Source organism: Engystomops pustulosus, chromosome 1 (assembly GCF_040894005.1).
Source record: "Engystomops pustulosus chromosome 1, aEngPut4.maternal, whole genome shotgun sequence".
Lineage (NCBI taxonomy): Eukaryota > Metazoa > Chordata > Amphibia > Anura > Leptodactylidae > Engystomops > Engystomops pustulosus.
Window position 1 is genome coordinate 40,169,081 of NC_092411.1, and position 20,432 is coordinate 40,189,512.

Consider the following 20,432-nt stretch of genomic DNA (forward strand, 5'->3'; position numbering starts at 1 on the left):
GGAGTCCAGACCAGACAAAGAATGTTAATACAGACACACATTCAGATAATAAAAAATATATATAAAATATAGACCCCCAAATAAGAGAATTGATAATAATGCAGATCCCGGATCAGACAATTAATTATACTGACCCCAGAGCAGACAATATATATATCGATGCAGACTTCAGATTAAGCAATAATTAAATATAATCACCCCAGATTAAACTATACATAACAGTTGCTTAGTGCTTGGCATTACAGCCTTGCAGCGCTGGGGGCTTGGCTTCAAGTCCAAGGGTCAACAACTGCAAAGAGTTTGTATGTTCTCTCCGTGTTTGCGTGGGTTTCCTATGGGTCCTTTGGTTTCCTCCCACACTCCAAAGCATACTGGTAGGTGGATTAGATTGTGAGCCACATGGGGGACAGGGACTGATTTGGCAAGTTCTGTCCAGCAATGCATAATCTGTGTGCGCTATATAAAGGAATTATTATTATAAATAACAATGCAGACTCCAGACCAGACAATTAATTAAACTGACCCCAGGGCAGATAAATAATAAATAATAATAGTGTTGACACCAAAGCACACAATTTATGTCAATGCAGATCCAATTATGAAATAAGATGATGGCCCCAGATAAAACTGAAAGTAATAAAGGGGACCCCAGACAAGACACAAAATAAATACTCACCACTCCTGGCTACATGTACCACACTCCTTACAACCAGTGTCAAGACCTATTACCATGACATAATTGCCACTTCACAAGCTTCTACACTGAACATTTGGAACCATCACACTTATTTATCTCTTGTGAATACATTTCTCTACCTTTTGTCTGTGTACACTGATAACCTTCACCCACTAAATCCTTACTATTTATAGGGGGACATCCCCTCAACCAATCCATCCCTTTACAGGTCTTCCAGTGATGTTTTTACATGTCCTAGACAACAAAGCTTGTTGCCATTACCACTTTTCCTCATCTAGGACACCAGGCAGAGGAGATTATTTTGATCCTCCTATTATCTTGAAATAAGAATATATGATTGTATGTTGTCAGGTTTTTATTGCATTTCAAATAAATGTTGTTATCAATAGAATCTCAACTTTATTGGTGCTATTAGACACGCAAATGGCATAAATGACATATTTTATGGCACTGGGATTGTTAGCTTGTGGATCTGTCACAAAGGGGAAAATTACAGGATTGTGTAAGAGACGTGGAAACTCTATATCCTAAATTTTCATTCTACGAGTTTTTGAAGAACTTCTGCTTTCAACGTTCATTACTATTTACAGAGTATTCTATATATTGAAGAGGTTTTCCCATCTAACCTTTTTGCTTTATTTTGAGTCAGTATAACTAACCTTTCCAACCTGTGGCCCCCTGGAGACCTATTGCACCTGCTAGCCTGAACGTGTACGCTCCCAATACTACTAATTCTGAGTCTCTGTAAGAGGCACATCTGTAACGGTCTGTCAGTGACAGAACACTACAAATCACAAGCAAAACACCATATACTGATATAGAGAAGTATTTCAGTCTATTGTATAAGTGATTAGACTCCCTTGGGTTCAAGTACCCAAGGTGCCTGAAAAAGTGTAAAAAAAAATGTAAAACAAAAAGCAAAAAAATTTTTTAAAAAAAACCTAAAAGTGCAATTCGTCTCACTTTCCTTAGATTGGAAAAAATAATCATAAACATATAGGTTATGTTCCCTATAATGCAAAAATAACACACATAAACATTTTTAATAAAGAGTGATCAAAAGGTCGTACAGTCCTCAAATAGATATTAATGAAAATGTCAGGTCATCCTGCAAAAAACCAACATGTTACACAGCTCTGTACACCCTAGTATGGAAAAGATATAAGTGTCAGAATATTGTAAAATGAAGAAATTATTTCTGTAAAAAAAGTTTATTTTTTTTAAGTCTATTAAAACACAATAAAACCTATATGAATTCGGTGATACTTGGAGTTGCAGTTTCTGTTTTCCAGCAATCAGTCAGCAAGTATCATGAATACATCCTTCTTCTATGTCTGCCATAGAAGGAAGTGTCACTGATGTGGCTGTATTTATGTACAGGTGGCCCCCTACTTAAGGACACCCAACTTACAGACGACCCCTAGTTAAAGACAGACCCCTCTGCCCCATATGACCTCTGTTCAAGCTCTCTGGATGTTACTATAGTCCTAGATTGCACTGATCAGCTGTAAGGTGTCTGTTATGAAACTTTATTGATAATCCTTGGTCCCAGCAGCAAAAAAAATTGAAACTCCAGTTGTCACGAGCGCAAAAAAAAAAAAATTGTCTGGATCTACAATTATAAAATATACAGTTTCGACTTACATACAAATTCAACTTAAGAACAAAGCTATGGACCCTATCTTGTAATTATCCCGGGGACTGCCTGTATTTGTGTATTAGTATTTGTATTGTATTTGTTAAACCTGTGCCCCCCCCCCCCCCCAGGGGAACAATAAAGTTGTATTGTATTGTTGCATACGGACTTTTCTAATAACTTTTTATAATAATAATAATAATAATTCTTTATTTATATAGCGCACACAGATTACGCAGCGCTGCACATGGGGCTCACAATCTAAACAACCTAACAGTATGTTTTGGAGTGCGGGAGGAAACCGGAGTAGCCGGAGGAAACCCACGCAAACACGGAGAGAACATACAAACTCTTTGCAGATGTTGACCTGGGTGGGATTCGAACCCAGGACTCCAGTGCTGCAAGGCAGAAGTGCTACTCACTCAGCCAACTTTTTAGTAAATTATAAGAATCTGTGCAGGCAGCTGTGTGGGGAAGGAGGAAATAGGTGGACAGAGACAGCAAGACATATAAAACTGTGTAAGTATCATAACAATAAACCTAATAAGGATAGACGCTGTACAGGAGAGCGCCCTCTTATACTTAACCCCAGGCATTACAGGCACTTTACCTATGACCTTGCTGTCTCTGACTGGAGTGAGCTGCATCACATTGTACACACTGCAGAATGTAACCCAATGGGGCAGATTTATCAAGCAGTCTGAAAGTCAGAATATTTCCAATTGCCCATGGCAACGCATCACAGCTCCCCTTTAAAATATTCATGAGCACTGGTGAAATGAAAGCTGAGCTGTGATTGGTTGCCATGGGCAACTGGAAATATTCTGACTTTCAGACTGCTTGATAAATCTGCCCCAATGTATAGATTCCAGGGCAGCTTCCTGCTGTAAGGGGGAAGGAAGAGGCTGCTGCGGACCTTTAAGGAGGCACATACATTTAAGGAAGCAGCACAAGTTACACCTTCAGAGTGTAGTCACCCGGTGTGTTCTAGGACTGTTAATAACCGCACTGAAACGCACACGTTTTTGTATGTTTATCATGCGCTTGGTTGGTTTGAATATGTTTATCTTCATTTCTAGAAGTGAAGGCAGCTGTGAAACAGATTCAAACCAGCCAAACACATAGTAAACATACAAAAACGTGCGCTTTTTTAGTCCATTTAAAAACAGTCCAAGAACTGTCCACCATGTGACAGCACCCTAATTATCAGGGCTTAACTCACATAGGGCCCTCTGCTTTATTGCACCCTGAGGTCACTGGCTCTACTAGCTATGGTCCTAAAAAATATGAAACCTAAAGGCAGTGTGTTGAGTATTGCTAGAAAGGGACCAGTCTATTTAAAACTAAGTTTTATGAAAGAATAGGATTAGTTTTGTTGTATCTGGGCGGAGGACCTTGAGATCAGGCCCACTGATAGGTCTATGGCCATAATTGAGATTACTAGTATGATTTGAAACGGATTGGACTAGCAATCAGAACCTAGGGAACTATACATTACACCGATTTGGCAAGCTCTGTGCAGCGTTGCCTGATTTGTGTGCGTTATATAAATAAAGAATTATTATTATTACATGCAAGCAGTGTGTGCTAACAGGAAGTAGGATAGTGCTGAGCACAGAATAGTTAGGGTCTACCACAACCTAATTGCAGTAGTTATCTGTTATTGAGCAACAAATACAAAAACAAAGTAGTGCTCCATCTCAGAGCAGCAGAGCTTCCCCAGCCACCCAGATCAAATGTTACCCAGCCAGAAGGGGAGGGTTTAAAGAGGACCTGTCACCCCGAAAATGAGCCCCAACAAATGTGCCCCCCATAATCCTCTCCCCAGCCATTCTCGTATCTTGTGACAGTGCAGTCGGCCTTATTCATAAGGGGGCCGGCCAACACACCCCCAGCACGCCCCTTGTCTGCGGGGACCTGTATACACAGCGCAGCTGCGCCGCATTGACAGTGGCTGTGATTCTTCATATACAGAGCAGTCGCAGACTTTCTTCTTCACATCGCCGAACCTGTAACTTCTGACTTAGGGTCGGGCTAAAATGGATAGGGGAAAATTTATCAGAAATGTCTGAGGTAAAACTGTTCCAGTTGCCCATGGAAACCAATCAGAGCTCAGCTTTGATTGGTTGCCATGGGCGACTAAAGCAGTTCTGTTCTCAGACACTTCTGATAAATCTCCCCATAGACAAAGTGACAGCCGGAGACAGAGGCAGTCACTCGAATGAGAGTGTCAGTTTTATGTCACCACATTTTAAGACTGGTGGCTCTACTCTATCTTTTCTAAGGCAGGGGATCAGTGAAAAAAATGTATTGCACATATGTTAGAGTGCAATGTGTTTTTTGATGTGTCCCAATAGACTTGCAGAAGGAGTTTTTTGGGGGGTTAAAAATATGCGTGTGTGCATGAAAACGAACGAATGTCTGACTAATGGTCAGTGTTCAATGCAAGTCCCGCGCATCAGAAACATGAGCAGCAACATGAATATAAAACGTGCTTATGTGAAAGGGGCCTTACAAAAACAATTTGGAAAAAAAAGGGTGTAATGCAGTACTTGATTTCAATTACCGTGTATCCTCGAGTATCACCTGAGGCCCCTAATTTTACCACCAAAAACTGGGAAAACCTTTTGACTGGAGTTCAAGCCAAGGGGGGGGGAAATGCATTGGTCACAGCCTCTCAGTATAAAGCCAGCAAGCCCCCAGCTTTCCCAGCACATAAAAAAAAATAAACTTTTATACTCACCTTCCAGCGGTCCCCTGCGCGGCGTGGCTTCTCCTCTTCCTCTCCCCTGGTCGGCAGAGCGCATGGCTGCGCCTCTGCCAGCTAATACAGCAGAGAGAAGAAAGAAGAGCGAGTATGTAAAAGTTAATTTTTTATAGAAGCATATAAGCCGAGGTGGGGTTTTTCAGCACATTTTTTTGTGCTGAAAAACTCGGCTTACATACGAGTATATACGGTATTACTGTTGTAACAAACATTTTAAGCAGTTTCGCATGGGTATCGTACCGTTTTTATATGGGTAGTATTCGACCACATTCATTTCTATGGGAAATACGGCTCATCAATTTACATGGCCGTATTATCCATTGTAGCGTATCGCGAGTGCTACATTAAAAAATAAAAATGTAAAGACCATGCCCTAGAAGTCTATGGGTATGTTACAAATATGTGTAGATCAAAGTGGTGCGCTGAATGCTGATGTGTATATGTGCAGTATCCAGGGAGACCAGGACCAGAGTGAGGTGCATAAAGTCAGTCAGCCAATAGTCTGACATCCATCATTTGCCAGCCCACTGCATCTTAGGCTACATTCCCACTGCCGTTTCCCACCATACCGCAGCATGGCGGGCACACGGCAGTGCAGGGGAGAGGAGGAGGGGGAGAGCGCTGCTCATCTTTGCCCCTCTCCATAGGAATATAGGCGTACGGCGCTGTATTCCGGAGAGAGCACGTGTGCTTAACTGTGCGTCCATTGCCGTCTATGGGGGACATATATCTGCCGTATATACGTCCCCCCCCCCCCATATGGCAGTGTGAATGTAGTCTTAGGCTGCATTTAGAAGAACATATGCCTGCTCGGCTACGGCCAGGTGAGCATACATCCGGCTCCATGGCGAGGAGTGGTGGCCTCTATATAGAAATGCACAACATAGGGGCCATGCACAAGGTGTCATATCTTTTCCTTGTGTACAGAGCAGTCCTTCCCCCACATTTGTCTGAATGCAGCCTTATACAGATAAGGTACGGATACAGTGACATATGTACACATACGGATGAAAAACGGCAAGTATATACGGATTCACACGCCACAAAAATACAGGACTGGAGAAATCATACACTCGCGTGGTATGGGCCTAAATTAAAGCAATTATTAAGTATTTCAAAAATGTTCGATTTTCTGTTAATGGTTCTCACAGTACATTTTGTAAAAGGATGATAGACAATTAAGTATGAAAAGTTTGCAACATATACATATATATGTGTCATATTTTGAAATGTAGTGAATGTATTTCCACAGTCACAGCCAAAAAACTCCCAGCTTGTTTGGCTTTTCCAGAAATGAATGGAGCATGCAGCACCTAACGTGTAAAAGGTTGCAGAACCCTACATCAATCGTTAGCTGATCACCTAGACAAATGACGGCAACTACAAATGGTCAAGACTTTTTTTGCAGCAGTAAGTTGAACGAGTGAAATGTCAAGATGGTTTAGAATAAGCAGAAACAACAGGAATCAGTGAAATTAAGGAAATATTTTAAAAAAATGTAAATATACTAAAAATCAGTTGGCCTTTACAAGAGCAGGTCCTAAGAAGGGCTTATGACAGTCTGAACAGACGGGACCCGATAGGTGATGAAACATTCCTTGTTGTCCGACATTTATTTCGCTGATTCCATCTATTAGACAGTTCTTTCCCAGGCACCAGTGACACAGTCTTTATGTATCCATATTAGCTGATACTTTCACAGATTTTAAACGTGCCCTGTCGGAATCAGCAATGACAAGATTCGCCAGGTCTACTCCACCAAAGATGTCATCATGATACCATTGAGTTTGGCTGTGTGTGAATGCATCCAGGACAACAATGTAAGGAATCGTGAATGAACAAGTCACACTCCACGCAGAAGACGCAGTCACATATTGTGCAAATGTAAACCTGCAAAAGAGAAAAAAAAAAACAACACTAATAAAACTAACACAATAACAACTAATAGTTATAAAAATGAGAAAGCCAAAACATCTAATTAAAAAACCTGTTCAGAAAGAACCCTAAATTTAAGAATGAAAAGACAGTAAAATGGAGATAAATTTGACCATAAGGTTTTTCTACAGGAAATCCAAGGTCAGATTCACACAGCAGTATTCAGGTCAGGTCAGAATTTTGCATAAGCCATTATATGATTTCTAAGTAAACACCGCTCCTGGCTGTAGCCTCTAACCAGCCTTACAAAAAATAAGTTGGACAACTCCTTTAATAATTTTATTTACATTTTCATCCATACTAAACAGATTTTAGCAAACTTATTAAGGTGCGACTACTTTACTTTAGCTCAATTACAAAAACAAAAAAAATTCTTACTTGTGGGTCCTTAATTTCTCCATCACAGCCACGACAATACCTTAAAATAAATTTGTTAGAACAAATGAATAGATCTGAAGAGAAATTTTATTTACCAAAAATAAATGTGAACATGCACAAGCTTTTATCATAAAAGTTTAATACACTGCCGAGAACATTGTAGAAAAATTTTCATAATTTCTGCAGTATGGAATACATGGAGTAAACAAATGGAAGCAGGATGTTTTTCCACAATGAGCCACATTTATTAAAGTGTCTGCGCTAGTTTTCTGACTTGGCATTGAAAAGTCAGTAAACTGCTTGCACAGGTATTTATAAAGTGTCTGCGCCAGTTTTGTGTTGCATCTGCTCTGTGTCCGACAAGACAAAAAAAAAGTGCACTTCAAGAGGTGTTTTAGTGCTTAGTGGGGGAGGTGCGACACATTTATTACTGACAAATGCCACAATTCTGAAGCATGAACAAAGTGCACCAAAAAAATAATGGTGCACACCTCCCGATCAGTGCAGGGGGCGCCAGATTATTGAAGACTTGTTTTGGTTAATCTGGTGCACCCTACACACGCCACAGACTACACATAGTACAGACTGCACTAGTACTGATAAATGTGGGTGAATATCCCAATAAAATGCAAGGCACAAAATAGCTGAAGCAGCCTCAGTGTTAACGCGCTATTACGATGATTTTCTGCAAGGGGTTAATCTATGTCCTATCCTCTATATGTCACAGATCCTGCCACTACTTTCCATCTCATACATATATCACAGGTGATGCAGTACAAGTTACCTTTCCCCTTCATATTCTGCAATAGAAATTTCTTTAAAAGCATCCAAAGGAAACAAGTGATGGTATGACCGAGCTAAGTGAGGAGCAGACACGAGTGTAAGGCCTGCAAAACACAAAGAGCTACATTAAACAAACATGTAATCTTCATTATTACAGAAGAAGACAAGAATAAAGTCATAAAAGAAGTTACAAGAAATTCTTATTTTAGGTGGAACAGAAAACCATCAGTCACGTTGACTTCAGCATTCAGATTTTTTTTGTTCTCAAAGATGGTAAGGCACCAACAGCAGAGGGCTGCTTCCTACCCAGTGCTCACCAAGGTTACATGCATGCTCAGCTGAACCAAGTGCCCATTAGAAAGGGATCAGGAGTGACTGAATTTGTATGTCCAATAGAGCTATCATTTTATAGATTAAATTTTACATTTTAGCTAATGGGGGTTGCCATTTCATGAGGAGCTGAAAACTCCTGCATTTGGATAGTATATGATGCTGTCACAGAGGTTTATCTTAGGGGGGGAAATAACATGTGTAACTCGCAAAGCAATGTAGCAAATTGTTAAAAATTTTCTATGTGCACTCTTCAGCAAAGTACAGTATAACAGAAGTGAATGGCAAATTTCCATAGTCTACATTGTGGCACATATTACATTTTCCCCCCACATCTATAATCAGCCTTCACATTACAATATAGCTATGAGAGCTACACAGCATGTAAAATAGAAAATATTAAATTCCACATCTTTTTTCTGAAATTTTCATACTTTGGAATTTGGATAGTACACATTTTGGTTTCACTGCAAGTCATTCAACTCTATTTGAATGAACAAGATAATAGAAAGCATATAAAAGCTATTCGTTTTTCACACCAGAAAATAAATGACAAAGTAAAGCTGTACCCTCAATTAAAATTATGCAATGAATATAAAACTTACGACAAACTTTGCATTCCACGGGCAATTCAGAGTATTTGGCTTTGCACTGAGGACAGAAGTAGCCACCAAGTGTCAGGCCTGGTTCACTGGTACTATCCAAGTGCCTAAAATAAAATAAAAAAAATCATCAACATAATTATACAACAATTAATATTGTATTGATTGTATTAAAGAGAGGATTTGGCAGATGTTTGATAAAAAGAAACTTCCACTATGGTACGATAACTTATACTGTTTGTCTGGTATTTTGTTGCAGAGGTAATTATTGCAAAAAAAAAAAAAAAAAAAAAAAACTGGATAAGTCATAGTTGTAGTTAAAAAAACTGCAGCTTTTTACATAAACCGTCAAGTCAGGACTCATGGCAGGTACACTTTAGTTGATGGGGATGTATATACTTACGCCATACTAAATGATGGCTTTGCATCTTGATCAGAGAGAGAACCCATAGTGTGCTGGGGAAAACCTAATATACAAGAAAAGGTAACAGTTATTTATTTATACAAAATAATTAATTCCATGATACTGTACATTCGAAAGGAGGTTTAAAAGGAACAAATAATTACTGAAGACCCGAAAATGAACTAAACTGGCACAAGAGGAGGGTTGTCTGTATACATGAGGGCTCACAATCTATATGTAAAGGGGTCCCAACAATCAAGGCCACTCTATAAAATGGCATATAGCTATACTATGTAGTATTGCACATTACAGCCAAATTCAGATGACACCAAGCTACTCCCTCTCCAATGGATAGGGGTTAGCTTGTGATTGGTGGGAGTATCAGCTGTGGGGCCCCCTTGCATGATGGGAACAGTGTCCATTGCCCCTGTGCACACTGCTCTATTTATCTCTATGGTGATGACGGAGATAGCCGAGCGTCGTACTTGGCCATTTACATCGGCACCATAGAAATGAATAGAACAGCAGATGTATGTGATTCCATCTGGTCTATTCATTTGGGATTACAAGGATATATAACCGAGCACAGTAAGAAGGGGTATTACTAGACACATACCCATGCGTATAAGAGAACACTCTGAGCTGGTACTTGCAGGAGGGGGGCTGACATGATGCATCAGGAGTTCTTTATAGTGACTCTCATCCAAAATGACATGATAAACGCCTGTAAAATACAACATAAAATACCTTGTAAAACTCCAAGTTAAACTGTTGCAAATAATTCATGTCAGCCATTAGAAGGTAATGATAACAATATGTAATATCTATACTTCACACTTAAAAGGGGTTGTGTCATTATGTAATAAATACATCTCCCATGATTTGTAAAGTGCTACGGAATATGATGGCGCTATATAAATATTGGAACTCCCCAATAAGCATAACAATGGATCCAAGTTTCCTGACTAATATTTACACTTCCGAGTTTGATCCCTCCTGTTGACCGAGCAGAAGTCCCTTAGAAATCAATAGAGCACAGACTTCTATGGGATTTCCACAATGGCAAACAGAGCGGTCAGAACCCGAAAGTGCTAAAGACCAGATCAGGGGAGCTTGCAATCCCCCTTTCTACTGACTGCAGGGGTCTAACCAAGAACCACTGCAATCATATATTTAGCCCCTAATCTGTTTAAAGGGGGGGGACAGAATTGAAGACATAATCCCTTTAAATGAGAAAAGTGTATTATGATATTAATTTGCTAATATGTGATCCTCTAGTGTAGAGTAGTGTATGCAAAGTACTAAGGGGATCAGTTCTTCAAGGAAATAAAAGGAGAATCTCAGATGAAAACAATACTATAGGCATAAAAAATAAGCTTTTGCCCAACATTTCAGATGCCTAACTTTGCTCAGTATAACTCATCTGCATTGCTTCTGCACGCTCTGGATCACATGCCTGTGCATAGAGTAATTCCCAAGAGGCTCATGACTTATCCCCACATTTATCCTGGGTGACCAGCTTATAAGAAAAATAAAATGGTTTTGCAATTATATATGTCATGTATGATTATAAGATGAGGATGGGCACATGGATGCCTCTGTACCTTGCTGGTAGGTAGAATGATTTTTCAGTGTTTGCTTAAAACCAAACTTACCAAAAAAAGGACCATTTGAAAATGCAATTCTAAAAAAAAGCCAATAAGGACACAACATAAATCATATCTCACCTCCAGTCTCTCTAGTGAGCACAGTGCAGACACGCACCTCTGCGGATAACCCTATAACAGACACCCTGATTTTACTTGCTTTTAGGGACTGTGATAAGAGAGAACAATAATTAATGAGGGGGAGAAATTAGACAATAGATATCTATAACAATACTGTCAATAACCATAACTCGCTGAATTAGCTTGACTACAAGTAACTATCGGTGTTGTATAGTATACATATATTTATTATTATGGGATAACCCATGTCATACACATACCTTAATAATATCATATATATTGGATGGATCACATGTTGTCAGGCTGCTAAATATCACCAAGATTTCACGGCTTGTATGAGCTGGCATGTGTCTGTAGAGAGAGTCATTTAAGAATTACTGTCAACCAAGAGAAACTATACAGTGAAATAGATTTAGGTTAGGGTATGTCATTTGGACTGCGGGAAGAGCTTATTCAGCACGTATTACAATAGTTCACCATTGACCCATGCACTATTGGGGAACCTATTGTACCAAAATGTACTTAAAAAATGTGTCTGTCCAGTTTTAGCAAGGAAATATCATTTGTATCATGAAAACTTAAAGAATTTTCCAGTATACTTGCCAAAACAAGACAACCCCTTCAAAGTTGATCCCAACCTTTTAACGTTGGGAAATGCCTACTATTACCTCAATAAGAAGCCACCTAAATGCATTCAATAATGACTGAGGTGAGATTCAAAAAAGATGGATAAACTACTTTGCCTGTTCTTAAAAACTTTTCTGTTTAGTAAAATGCATTGCTTATATTGATTTGAGTTCTAAAGGGAACCTGTCAGCAGAAATTGACCATAAATAAACAATGAACCCAAATACCTTACAGATCATTTTTCTTTCATGGTCCAGTGTGGTGGCTCTATCCTGAGAATCAACTTTAAAGTGACAAGGACATTAATATACAGCTCACCAGAAGTCTGGTAAATGATGTCCATCACAGTAGAGGGGATGTTCATGATGGGGAGAGCAGAGACTTTATACAACCAATTTACATCTTACTTCAGAGTAGATTTCCTGGAAGCTGCCACCACACTGGGCCATGATAAACATGACCTGGAAGGCGTTTATCACCTTGACCACAAACTAATAAATTTCTAAAAAAAAAAAGGTTCCCTTTAAAGTGAAGCGATACTGACTTTAGTGTCTGTAGGGCCAGATTGAGAGAATTGTAGAGAGAAGGTTCGCCACTGCAGGTCATGTCTACAGCTTTCTTCAATGTTGATATGTGCTGCCTGGGGTTACCTGGAGGAAGAAAAAAAATTGTTGCCCAACTAAGGACCAGCAAGAACACTACAGAAAGAAACGCTCTTTAAAGAGAACCCGTCATGCAAAATAACCCCTCTAATCTAAATAGATTTTCATAAACTACCATTAGAAAGCATTGCCTCTATCCCTTCATTGTCCCTCTACATGCCTATAAACCTAAGCAATGAGGTCCTAAAGCTGTATGCAAATGACCTGTGAAATGTCCAATGAGTCATTAGCATATTCAAGCTGTCCAGCTTATTCATGAGTGGGAGGCACAGCCACACCCCCAGTACTTGACTGACAGCCTGTGTAACGCTGTGATGGCTGCTACATGTGCTTGCTGGTGGCCACACCCCCTGCATCCTGTGTGTGTGTGAGAGATACAACAGCTCCAGGATGCAGCCATGTTATAGCAGAACATGTCAGGTACTTGTGTAGCTGATGTCTGTGTATCACACATATGTATTAGGAGCATGCAGCATGTCAGCAGATGCACTAACTACGCTTTACTATACATTACACACAGACATGAGCAGGGGGAGGAGAGGGGAGGCGTAACAGGGGTGACATCACTGTCTCTGACCATGTGACCAGCCTCATTTACATAATAAAGAAATGATGATTTTACAATGATTAATGTATGAAATGACTAGATAAAGGCTGGGATGGGATCCTTGTGAGCTGCTCCAACCGGTAGTAGTGACAGTACCTGGCCTGATGACAGGTGTCCTTTAAAACAAACCATTGATATAAATCCCAATATGGACCCCCACATAGCGATTTATAATCCCAAATAAACTATTGTGTTTAAATTAGATAAGTTATGTAATGACTCAAGTTATTCCAGGTTAAAAATTAATTATGATAACCTAAGACAACAACATACACACAGATCTTACCGGCAAGCTCCGTCAACTTTTCGGCCCTTTTATTTCTTGTGATAAGAAGTCCAATCTAAAGAAAATAAGGGAAACTCTTTATACTTTATATATACCTGGTAATCATTATAACACACATAACCGCCGCCATTGTTCTTTCCCGGCCGGCGCCTAGTATGACGCGCCGCGGCTGACGTCATACTAGGCGCCGCCCGCGAGAAGAACATGGCGCCGCCCAGCACGCTGAAGCAAGAAGAGCAGCCGGGAAGCCAGAAGAGGAGCCGCGATGACATCGGGGGAGCAGCGCTGCGCATCGGGGCCACCGGAGGGTGAGTATATAAGTTTATTTCTTTAGACCATTTTTAATTCATTTTTGGTAGTATTGACTCGTGTATAAGCCGAGGGGACGTTTTTCAGCACATTTTTTGTGCTGAAAAACTCGGCTTATACACGAGTATATACGGTAACTTATTTTTCGGAATATAAGACGCACCTTCAATAAATGCCTGCTAAAACGTCTAGGTTCATTTATAAGGCGCACCGGATTATAAGGCGCACCTGATTATAGGGATGAATGACCAGCTGCTGGCAGGCCTGTGCAGATGTTGTCTGTAAGTACGGTTCATATATATGGTGCACCTTTTACTTCTGAGAAAATCAAAGGATTTTTTGTGCACTTTATAGTCCAAAAAATACGGTAGTGATTAATAATTAGCAGAACATCATTGTAGATACTATACCTGACTAATAGGATTTTGATCAAAATATTCATCCACAAAATACTCCAGCAACTAAAAAATAAAGAAATAATATATTATATATGATCTTATTGTATAAAAATTATCTTTTGCCTTGAAGTGCTTTTCAGAGTTCATCAGGAAAACCCTAAGGAGCTTAGCAAAGGAGAATAAAAAAAAGTGCCAGTACTATCATCCTATCATGTTTTTATACAGTTTATTTTGATAAAAAAATCTTTTTTAATACATGGCTACTTACTTTCAAGGTGCAAGTAAGTCTGTTGGGTTTCAGATCTTGATCCTCCATGGTTCTTGATCCATCAATTATCACAAACATGTGACGCATCTGGAAAAATATTGTGCTTTAGATACATTACAGCTTATAACAAAGGCTTACCCCAGTGGTCCTCAACCAGTTTGAGAGTCACATGTAGCTTGCAACCTATTGATGTGTGGGTAATCATAGGAGTCCTAAATGTTACCTAAATGCTCCGGCTTTCGACTTGACAAACACTTAGTGTTACCAATACGGATAGCATAATAAAAGGTCACATTGAAATACTTCTATATACCAGATATGTTTGATTCTTTGTTGATCCACATGTAAAGACATCAACAGTGCCCAGATGACAATATTGAATAATTCTGCCAAAAGTTTTAGGTCCCACGCACACGACCGCCGGGGCGACGTATGTACGTCCACAAGTTTGGGGCCATACATACGCCCCCCTTGGACAGCTACAGCGCACGGGCTCGGTATGGTGAGTGCAGAAAGCGCTGACCGTTCCGAGCCATAGTCGTAAAAAGATAAAGCATGCACTAATCTTCAGCCATATTTACCGCCATGCCGCTAATAATTTCTATGGAGAGGGGCGAGGGCGAGCAGCGCTTAACCCCTCCTCCTCTCCAGTGCACTGTCATGTGCCCGCATGCCATAGCACATTTGTATGCATCCAGCCTTAGGCCAGCGGCACATATGGCATTTTGAACCCGTTTTGGGGACGTTTTTAAGCAGTCGTTAAAAAACTCATGTGTTTTTTGAAAATGCATCCATTTTTGAGCCATTTTTATTAAAATAATTGGTAAACAGGTCAAAAATGGATGCGTTTTCAAAAAACGCATGCGTTTTTTAACAGACTCCAGTGCAGATGGAAACCTAAAAATTTCTTACGTCTATTTTGGACTTTAACATGGCTCCCACCCATCATCAAAAATGTGGCTCACAAAGGTCGGTGACCTCTGTAAGGCTGGTTACTCAGAATACAGGCCACTGCACTGGATGGGAGTCCTTGCATAATACAAAAATATGATGCAAGCCAGCCGCACAGAAGTGACGATACTGTAAGAACTGTTACAGTACTGGAGCTGCAGTCTAGCTGGCAGACAGGGAGACCTTGCATCATATTTCTGTCCTGCATAATGTGTGCAGTCCATGGGATAGGACAAACGGATCAGTCCGTTTCTACAACCTGCATGCGTTTTTGTGTAGTCAGCCTAAATGTCTTTAGCAATAGGTCACAGGTTGTGCTTACCATTCCCAGGCGAACTTGTCCATGATGTTCAAACACTCTAAAATTAGACATGTAAATAAATTGCTTAGGTAATTTTTAAATTAATGTATGTTGTAAGTATTACTAGATAGCATTGTATTATATAAGTGAGCTTAAAAAAAGTTGTAATTTGGCACCATCCTGTCTAATCTTTTACTTCAAAGGGTCAGATTCCACTAGTGAGATCTCTGCAAGGAAAATCGGTACTTTTTGATATGTAATACCACTATATTAATAAGTTATACAGAATTGTTTTATAGTCACTAATGATTTATAACTTGAGGCTTACTAAAAAAAAATAAAGTAAACCTATTCCTCAAAAAAAAAAATTATACTGTTAACATTGTACAGTGGATGCACATTTGCTGCATTTATAACAGATTTTGATAAATCTGCATGTATATATAGTTGTATCTCAAATGACAGCCATCACCTTTTCCGCTTGTCCTTGAACAGGATCTCATCTATGGTAGCCTTCAGTGATCCAGATTCATCTTCTTTGAGAACCTCCCTTAATACACAAAGACATACAGTATAACTGAATTGTAACAAACGTAACATAAAAGAAAATCCAAACACAAAAACGTCTCACCATGTCCTCTCGTAGCCACCTTCCCACCGCTTTGTTCTTTCTGGTTCTTCATCCATTTTTAGCAAGAAAATAAAGATGACTTCACTAGGAGATGAAAACCTGCAATTTAGTGTACGGTGATGATTCTTTGTAATAAGTTCTTAAAATGATAATAAATAAAAAGAAGAATGCTGGTTCAGTGATGGGCGCCATGATATTAGCAAGAATGTAACATGTGGCAGCTGTAAATAGAGACCCTGGGACTAAACTGCTGGGTTGCAGGGAGAAAGACGTAATCATATAAACCAAAAAGATGATATCGCATCTCCAGTGCCTTTAGACACTAATGCCCTTGTGATGGACCCACTGAAGGGACCCTACCGATCTAAAACTTATCACCTAACCCCCAATAGGGATAAATTCCAAACTTGACACAGCTCCATTAAAAAAAAATTTCAGTTCCTTAGAAAAGGGGATCAACATTAGGACTAAAATAGACAACTGTGATCGATCTATGAATACCAGAAGAGTACGGGACTCCACGCACAAAGTGATATATATGATGCAAGGAGTATATGATGCAAGGAGCATTGTGTATTTATGACTATAGCAGGGACTCTTTGTATCATATTACTAGGATAAGAGTAGGAGGTGGTCCTACACTTCTCGTCACCCGCCAATAGTCATAGGCCCATGACATGGTATCCATCAGCTTTTTTGCTGTTTAGTCTCATTCAAGGAATGGGGCTGAGATCCTTATACAAAGCACAGGAGCTATACTAAGTACAATGACATAGCAGCAACTAGACAGCGGATCAGAAGAGGGACCTGGCGCCAGACAGAAATCTCATCAATCATGAAATACATGTGGTGATCATCATGTTGCATTCACTACAACTTGTCACAATCCTCTGCGATCTCTAGTTGTATGGGCGATGTCCAGGACAAAGCCGCTTTGTAGCTTCACCTACTACATAGGAAACACAACTAACACATACACAGAACTGTGTGTCAGAAACATAATAGGAAGAAACCCTCCTAACAAGTCCCAGCACCATGCCGCGTACTAAAGAGTTCATACTACGTGTACACAGAAACCGCAGCCCCCTCCTGGAGCATATATAACACAATACACACACATATCCTGTACCTACACAACGCACAGAAAATGCCGCAGCCACAACTTGTCACTATCAAGTGTGTGTGTAACCAAACACAGCTCCCCCCGGAAACATCAGCGCGGAACATAAGTTCCGGCCACACGGCACATTCCTCCCTCCATGTCGTCGAGGTAAACCAAAATGGATATCGATAGATAACGATAAAGTCGTGATGCCACACATATTCGGCTCAATTTAGGATAGTAGAATAATCCTGGTTGGTTCTGTTCTGCATGGTTAGTGGGTTAGGGGCTATGCTTGCTTAACTACATATCTTCTCGAGAATAATATTCCTTCCAAATTTTTTGAAGCAGAAACAATTCTTGGCAGGTGAACCGTGGAAAAGTTCAGTCCCGCAAGCCCTGCCTAACTAAGGTCCCCTAGGATTCCCACAAAGTATATTACTACCCCTATTATACTAGCCCTCACACAATATAACATGACCGCCACATTGATCATGACCTCTTCTTGTGCCTCTCATACTGTATTTTACCAAATTTTCTGTAAACCCTCCTTATTGCCCTGTTTTTAATATTCCCTACATACAATATCCCCCTGTAACAGCAATGTCTATTATTTTCACCATTTTTGTAGCCTACATGTTTCTGATGCCCCCTTTTCTGTTAGACAATTCCCGCTCTTTTTATACATTTAGATTTGACCCCCGAAAGAAGAGCTCCCTAATCTTCTTCTCCAAGGCCGGCAGGATTAGTGTGACTTTGTTCAAGGGGCCCCAAATCACAAAAACCTCTTCTCCCTTCCCAGGTACAGGGAACTCACTATGTACACATGATCAGATTATCATTCTTTGGGGGACTGCAAAATTTGCCAGGGGTCCCAAACTTCTTAGTGGTGGCCTTGTTCTTCTCTGCCGCAGATACGCGTGGCTCTAGTGTCGCCAGGCAAGATGACATCATCACATCCACCTCTCAGCCACACTCAATAATGGCAGAGGCTCAATGGTGGTGAGGGAAGGTGACAGCTGCATCAACATTGCACTGAACTTTGCCTACTATTGAAGCTGAATGCAATGGTGATGGGGGAAGCTGACAATTTCCTGTATCACTTTTGAACCTCCACCTCAGCGGTATGCAGTAGAGGCCATCAGAGGAGATTTAATGACGTCATTGTCCCTGCCAGATTCGCAGCAGTGGCAGAGAAAGTAGTAGGTGTGCTGCGGGGAAACGTGGAAAGGTAAGTATATGTTGTTGTTTTTTTTAAAGGGATTGCCCAGGTTTTACTGACCTTAGCAATTACTTACCTTCTCTGACACATTATCATACACTGTCCTGTTTCTTTTTGTTTACAGAGACAGGGCACACCGTCCTGACCACTTCCGCATGCCAGGCACAGCATTAGATGTAATAGTCTGAGCGGAGGTAAAAAAACGGGCACAAGACTGTTGGACAGCAGCACTGGTGCTCGGGAGCACCAGAGGAGAAGATACATATACATTTATTATTTTTTACTGCTCCCCCCAGCAAGCCTCTACATTTAAAAAAAAAAAAGAACCCCTTTAATGACAAAAGAGAAAGCAGTGGTGTGGGCGACATAAATCGGGTCATATATAGGAGCAATGAAAAGAAATGGCGTAAAAAAAGGGGGGGGTGTTTAAATTAGAGAGCTACAGAAAGAGAGAGGTATGGCGACACAAAATGGGAAAATAAAAGTCGGGTGCTTTGCAGGTGGCAGCAATATAGGCGCTCAGAGAAGGAGACAGACTGTGGGGGCCACATTGTATTTTTCTTTTTCACAGTCATCAAAGCTGGAAGGAAGGTTGTTTATTAAAAAAAATTATGTTGATATCCTTCTTCAGAATAGGCCATCGATGTCTGATCGGTTCAGTGGAAGCTTTAAAGGGGTATTCCCATGAACACAAGATTCTTAAAGGGGTTATCTAGGATTAATAAATATATTAGGGCCGGGCTGGTGCAGGGTTTTTAAAAATAACAAACGTATACTAACTTCCTCCGGCTCCATGCTCTTATCCAACACCATCTCCCAGCGCCCTACAATGCTGCAGTGGCCGGCCATCAGTATAGGGAAGAAAGGTGATTTGAGGCCTTTGAACATGGCATGGTTGTTGGTGCCAGAAGGGCTGGTCTGAGTATTTCAGAAACTGCTGATCTACTGGGATTTTCATGCACAACCATCTCTAGGGTTTACAGAGAATGGTCCGAAAAAGAAAAAACATCTAGTGAGCGGCAGTTCTGTGGGCGGAAATGCCTTGTTGATGCCAGAGGTCAGAGGAGAATGGGCAGACTGGTTCGAGCTGATAGAAAGGCAACAGTGACTCAAATCGCCACCCGTTACAACCTAGGTAGGCAGAAGAGCATCTCTGAACGCACAGTACGTCGAACTTTGAGGCAGATGGGCTACAGCAGCAGAAGACCACACCGGGTGCCACTCCTCTCAGCTAAGAACAGGAAACTGAGGCTACAATTTGCACAAGCTCATCGAAATTGGACAGTAGAAGATTGGAAAAACGTTGCCTGGTCTGATGAGCCTCGATTTCTGCTGCGACATTCGGATGGTAGGGTCAGAATTTGGCATCAACAACATGAAAGCATGGATCCATCCTGCCTTGTATCAACGGTTCAGGCTGGTGGTGGTGGTGTCATGGTGTGGGGAATATTTTCTTGGCACTCTTTGGGCCACTTTCAGCAGGATAATGCGCCATGTCATAAAGCTGGAATCATCTCAGACTGCTTTCTTGAACATGACAATGAGGTCACTGTACTCAAATGGCCTCCACAGTCACCAGATCTCAATCCAATAGAGCATCTTTGGGATGTGGTGGAACGGGAGATTCGCATCATGGATGTGCAGCCGACAAATCTGCGGCAACTGTGTGATGCCATCATGTCAATATGGACCAAAATCTCTGAGGAGCTTCCAACACCTTGTTGAATCTATGTCACGAAGAATTGAGGCAGTTCTGAAGGCAAAAGGGGGTCCAACCCGTTACTAGCATGGTGTACCTAATTAAGTGGCC

The 20,432-nt window shown here is 40.6% G+C and overlaps 1 protein-coding gene across 5 annotated transcripts; it reads right to left on the minus strand.

Annotated features, from left to right (window-relative positions):
- Positions 1-6,566: 6,566 nt before the first annotated feature.
- On the minus strand, positions 6,567-17,552 carry GTF2H2C (GTF2H2 family member C). 5 transcript variants are annotated; one of them, XM_072138956.1, is made up of 16 exons: positions 17,428-17,552; positions 16,299-16,382; positions 16,140-16,217; positions 15,689-15,725; positions 14,416-14,502; positions 14,160-14,210; positions 13,441-13,495; positions 12,430-12,535; positions 11,519-11,609; positions 11,259-11,346; positions 10,148-10,255; positions 9,532-9,595; positions 9,132-9,235; positions 8,198-8,300; positions 7,414-7,453; positions 6,567-6,990 (listed from the first exon to the last, which is right to left on the minus strand). In XM_072138956.1, exons 1-16 carry the CDS (start codon positions 17,523-17,525, stop codon positions 6,871-6,873), a joined length of 1,314 nt encoding a protein of 437 aa, XP_071995057.1. In that variant the 5' UTR covers positions 17,526-17,552; the 3' UTR covers positions 6,567-6,870. The 5 variants fall into 5 exon arrangements, with proteins under 5 accessions (XP_071995057.1, XP_071995074.1, XP_071995066.1 ...); XM_072138973.1 differs by having other exon boundaries at positions 17,432-17,548; XM_072138965.1 differs by having other exon boundaries at positions 16,299-16,397; positions 17,432-17,542.
- Between the last annotated feature and the right edge of the window lie 2,880 nt (positions 17,553-20,432).

What these genes read in the sequence shown, in the direction of transcription:
- GTF2H2C (XM_072138946.1), bottom strand. Translation starts at nt 17,525, where the DNA reads ATGTTCCGCGCTGATGTTTCCGGGGGGAGCTGTGTTTGGTTACACACA. An exon ending in ATTTTCTGTGCGTTGTGTAG is followed by an intron (nt 16,398 to 17,427) that starts GTACAGGATATG and finishes ACTAAATTGCAG; the next exon opens with GTTTTCATCTCCTAGTGAAG. An exon ending in ATATATATGATATTATTAAG is followed by an intron (nt 11,347 to 11,518) that starts GTATGTGTATGA and finishes CTCTTATCACAG; the next exon opens with TCCCTAAAAGCAAGTAAAAT.